Source organism: Sebastes fasciatus, chromosome 22 (genome assembly GCF_043250625.1).
Source record: "Sebastes fasciatus isolate fSebFas1 chromosome 22, fSebFas1.pri, whole genome shotgun sequence".
Classification (NCBI taxonomy): domain Eukaryota; kingdom Metazoa; phylum Chordata; class Actinopteri; order Perciformes; family Sebastidae; genus Sebastes; species Sebastes fasciatus.
In genome coordinates, this window is record NC_133816.1 from 26118239 (window position 1) to 26123238 (window position 5000).

The 5000-nt window shown below is 53.2% G+C and overlaps 1 protein-coding gene across 1 annotated transcript in view; it reads right to left on the reverse strand.

The window, feature by feature from the left end:
- LOC141760655 (RPA-related protein RADX) overlaps positions 1-5000 on the reverse strand; it is a 17746-nt gene that overhangs the window by 6732 nt on the left and 6014 nt on the right. Inside the window, exons 3-11 of the mRNA XM_074623676.1 lie at positions 3609-3798; positions 3113-3216; positions 2904-3035; positions 1931-2085; positions 1588-1744; positions 1085-1193; positions 918-1006; positions 707-832; positions 523-627 (exon numbers count right to left, since the gene is read on the reverse strand). Coding sequence (XP_074479777.1) covers positions 523-627; positions 707-832; positions 918-1006; positions 1085-1193; positions 1588-1744; positions 1931-2085; positions 2904-3035; positions 3113-3216; positions 3609-3798 — 1167 coding nt within the window. The remainder of the gene's footprint in view (positions 1-522; positions 628-706; positions 833-917; positions 1007-1084; positions 1194-1587; positions 1745-1930; positions 2086-2903; positions 3036-3112; positions 3217-3608; positions 3799-5000) is intronic.

The following is a 5000-nucleotide window of genomic DNA, read 5'->3' on the forward strand; positions in this document are numbered from 1 at the left end:
TGGTTAGCCTCCAGCTAATGTTAGCCCACTGCTAGCGTTAGCCTCCAGTTAATGTTAGCCCACTGCTAGCGTTAGCCTCCAGTCTGTCCTTTGGTTAGCCTCCAGTCTTTCCATTGGTTAGCCTCCAGCTAATGTTAGCCCACTGCTAGCGTTAGCCTCCAGTCTTTCCTTTGGTTAGCCTCCAGTCTTTCCATTGGTTAGCCTCCAGCTAATGTTAGCCCACTGCTAGTGTTAGCCTCCAGCTAATGTTAGCCCACTGCTAGCGTTAGCCTCCAGCTAATGTTAGCCCACTGCTAGCGTTAGCCTCCAGTCTTTCCTTAGGTTAGCCTCCAGCTAATGTTAGCCCACTGCTAGTGTTAGCCTCCAGCTAATGTTAGCCCACTGCTAGTGTTAGCCTCCAGCTAATGTTAGCCCACTGCTAGCGTTAGCCTCCAGTCTGTCCTTTTGTTAGCCTCCAGCTAACAGCGTGACCTCACCATGACGTCATCACTAACAGGGCTCTGTATCCAGTAGGTGTGTTACCTGTGCAGTACACCTGTGTGTATGTAGTAGTAGTGAGGTAGAAGCCGCCGTCGGTCCGATCGGCTGCTCTGATCAGCTTCAGTCGGCTACAAACGACCACCGACACTGAAGACACACAGAGACGACACTCAGAGACACACCTGCAAATAGGAGACATGGTCACGTGTATTTGAGTGCGTCTCACGTGGGTGGAGCTCGCGGTGGGACTCAGGTTGAGACGTGGAGAAGAGCTTCACCATGATTGGTCGGTCGCTCGTCCCGTCCTCCAATCGCAGCCAGCGATACTCCAAAAGCTCCGTCCCTCTGGCATCTACCAATGAAAACACACAGACAGGTGACTAACGCGTTACATCATCCGTAAACAGTATGATCCTGGTCACCATGGCAACCCTCACCGCTCCTGACTCGCTCCGGTCGTCCTGAGAACGTCAGCAGGCCGATGACATCACACACAACGCCGTGAGGACGGTCCAGGAGCTCCTTACTGACAGACAGAGACCGTCAGGGTGTGTGTGTGTGTATCAGTGTGTGCGTGTGTGTGTCTGTGTGTGTGTGTGTGTACCTGTTGTAGAAGCTGTAGCTCGGTGCAGGTGGTAGATATTCAGGTGAAACAGAGGATTCTGGGAGAACAGCGAGGCGAGCGGCGGGGTTTCTGCTGTTCACGCTGATCTCTGGACACAACAACACAATCAGAGTGAGGACTCTGTCCTCATAGAACCATCTCTGGTAGGAATGAAGTCATAATATTATAAAGTAGTCATTTTACGTGTTATTTTCTTTTTTTCTCGTAAAGTTATGACTTTATTGTGTAAATCTCAGATGTGTTTTCCCTCAATGTGGTCGTAATACTCCGTCGTGCATTGTCTCTTTGGCCCTCCCTGCATTAGACTGATATCCTCTATACTGAGACTATAAGCTGAGTTACCTTCATCATGATGATCACATGTTTTGCAGCTCCAGACAGATTTTTATTATTTTATTCTTCTGATAGTAATAAAGGTCGCTGACCCCTGAACAGGACGTAGAGAACCCCCCCCCCCATCAGATGGTGAGAAGAGTGCGTACCGATGTCGTCCAGCTCAGCCTGGTAATGCTGTTTGACTCGGTAGCGTCTCAGGCTGATGATGTCACCAGGCTTCAGACGGCGGTACCAGCTGACACACACACTGTTCCACAACACCACACACACACTTCCTGTCCGGTCACACACCTCCAACACGGCCTGGACACACACACAGACACACACACACACACACACACACAGACACACACACACACACACACACACACACACAAACATTAATAATAATATAGCAGAGTCTGGTGTTCCACAGGGCTCTATCTTAGGTCCTCCTTTACTTCATCTAATAGAGTGTGTGTGTGTGCGTGTGTGAGTGCGTTCACTGACCTTATATGGACACTCACAGTTCCGGTCTCTTCTCCCATAATACATCAGTTTGGACTTATTGATGATGCGTATGATCAGCTGATGCTTGACGGCGCCCCGGCGACCAATCAGGAAGGAGTCACGCAGCTCCGACACAGTCACAGCAGGACGCCGCGCTGTCAACACATACACACACACACACACACACACACACACACACACACACACACACAGTTATCTCACCATGAAAATTCAACATTCACTTAATATTAATGACATTTTAAATCTGCTTAAAGGGCCGGTCCGTCTTCGGTCCGGTACATTATTTTCAAATGGAAACGTCCACTCAGCTGTTAGCAGAGAGCAGTGACGTAGGTTAGCACAGAAAGCTAACGTAGGCTAGCACAGTAAGCTAATCAATAAGGTTATCAATAATGTGAACGCTAGCACTAACTCAGTCAACGTTAGCTGTGCTAAGTTTGTAAATAACTGAAAGAAGTGGGGTTGTATGTTTACTCTGTTCTGAGAGGTTAAATCACTGTTTTTATGAATGGAGTCTGGTGGCTTTGAAGAAGAGCGATATAACGGCTTCAGTTCCCCGTCACAAAGGGCCGTCTGACAGCGAGGTGAAGCGGTGAAAATATTCTAAATATAGCGTACACTATATATATATTTTAGGAGTCTAAAATCTGTTTTGCCACCAGACTCCATTCACAGAAACAGTCATTTTACCTCTCAGAACAGGGGAGTTGCATCGAACTAACCGATGGATGCAGCGGTAGACCAGCAGCTCCGGTGTTCTGAGAGGTTAAATCGCTGGTTTTGTGAATGGAGTCTGGTGGCTTTGAAGACAGACAGCCCCTTCTGACTGAAGCCGTTCCATCGCCACCAGACTCCATTAGAAAAAGCAGTAATTTAACGTTGTGCTGAGCTGGATATCCAGAGCTACTATCGTCTGTTAATATTGAAACGTAAACATTGACAGCACGTCTACCTTCCTCCTCCTCCTCCTCCTCCTCCTCCTCCTCTGGGGGTGGAGCCTCCGTCCACGCCGTCCCGCTGTAGTCCACGTTGTTCCACAGAGGGAGGAACACGCTCCTATTGGCTCTCAGAGGAACCAGAGGCCCTGTGGGATCAATCAGCCAATCAGAAGCGTTGTTGGATCAGAGCTCTGAGACCAGAGGGACAGGAGCGTCCTCTCACCTGCCGGTTCTGCCGGTCCGAACCAGGGCAGAGAGTCCCGGTCCACCTGGACCCTGCGGTCTGGATCCTCGTCCTCGGTGACCTCCGCCCTCACCAGTCTGTAGCTGCAGGAGCAAAGACATGATCAGCTGACTGATGACATCACAGCACCAGACATGATCAGCTGACTGATGACATCACAGCGCCAGACATGATCAGCTGACTGATGACATCACAGCGCCGCCGTCTACCCGTCTACCTGTCCACCCGTCCACCCGTCCACCCGTCTACCCGTCCACCCGTCTACCCGTCCACCCGTCCACCCGTCCACCCGTCCACCCGTCTACCCGTCCACCCGTCTACCCGTCCACCCGTCCACCCGTCCACCCGTCTACCCGTCCACCCGTCCACCCGTCCACCCGTCCACCCGTCCACCCGTCCACCCGTCTACCCGTCCACCCGTCCACCAGTCCACCCGTCCACCCGTCCACCCGTCTACCCGTCTGTCCTCGCTCACCTGTCTCTGTCTCCAGAGGCCCCGGGGCATTCTGGGAGCTGGGCGCTCATGGCGGGGACGAAGGCGGCGTTCCGTAGAACCGATCCGGGTCGCAGGACGTTCCGCTCCACCAGCCGGTTCAGACCCGGATCCAGAGTCACACGAAGTCTGCAGACCCCGTCCGCCAGGGTGATGTCATACAGGTCTTCACCTGGAGACGGCAAAGACCACTAGACCACTAGACCACTAGACCAGTAGACCAGTAGACCAGTAGACCAGTAGACCACTAGACCAGTAGACCAGTAGACCACTAGACCAGTAGACCAGTAGACCAGTAGACCACTAGACCACTAGACCAGTAGACCAGTAGACCAGTAGACCAGTAGACCACTAGACCAGTAGACCAGTAGACCAGTAGACCACTAGACCACTAGACCAGTAGACCAGTAGACCAGTAGACCAGTAGTATCTTCCTGTCCCGTTATGTCTTTTGTTATTTATCCTGTCCTGTCTCATCCTGTCTTTTCTTATTTGTTTGTCTCGTCCTGCCCTGTTTTGTTTTGTCCCGTCCCGTCCCGTCCCGTCCCGTCCCGTCCCGTCCCGTCCCGTCCCGTCCCGTCCTGTCCCGTCTCATCCTGTCCTGTCCTGTCCTGTCCTGTCCTGTCCTGTCCTGTTTTGTCCTGTCCCGTCCTGTCCTGTCCCGTCTCATCCTGTCCTGTCCTGTCCTGTTTTGTCCTGTCCCGTCCCGTCTCATCCTGTCCTGTCCTGTCCTGTTTTGTCCTGTCCCGTCCCGTCCTGTCCCGTCTCATCCTGTCCTGTCCTGTCCTGTTTTGTCCTGTCCCGTCCCGTCCCGTCCCGTCCTGTCCTGTTTTGTCCTGTCCTGTCCCGTCCTGTCCTGTCCTGTCCTGTCCCGTCCCGTCCTGTCCTGTCCTGTTTTGTCCCGTCCTGTCCTGTCCCGTCCTGTCCTGTCCCGTCCTGTCCCGTCTCATCCTGTCCTGTCCTGTCCTGTCCTGTCCTGTCCTGTCCCGTCCTGTCCTGTCCCGTCCTGTCCTGTCCTGTCCTGTCCTGTCCCGTCTCATCCTGTCCTGTCCTGTCCTGTTTTGTCCCGTCCTGTCCTGTCCCGTCCTGTCCTGTCCCGTCTCATCCTGTCCTGTCCTGTCCTGTCCCGTCCTGTCCTGTCCTGTCCTGTCCCGTCTCATCCTGTCCTGTCCTGTCCTGTTTTGTCCTGTCCTGTCCTGTCCTGTCCTGTCTCGTCCTGTCCCGTCCTGTCCTGTCCTGTTTTGTCCTGTCCTGTCCTGTTTTGTCCTGTCCCGTCCCGTCCCGTCCTGTCCTGTTTTGTCCTGTCCTGTCCCGTCCTGTCCTGTCCTGTCCCGTCTCATCCTGTCCTGTCCTGTCCTGTCCTGTCCTGTCCTG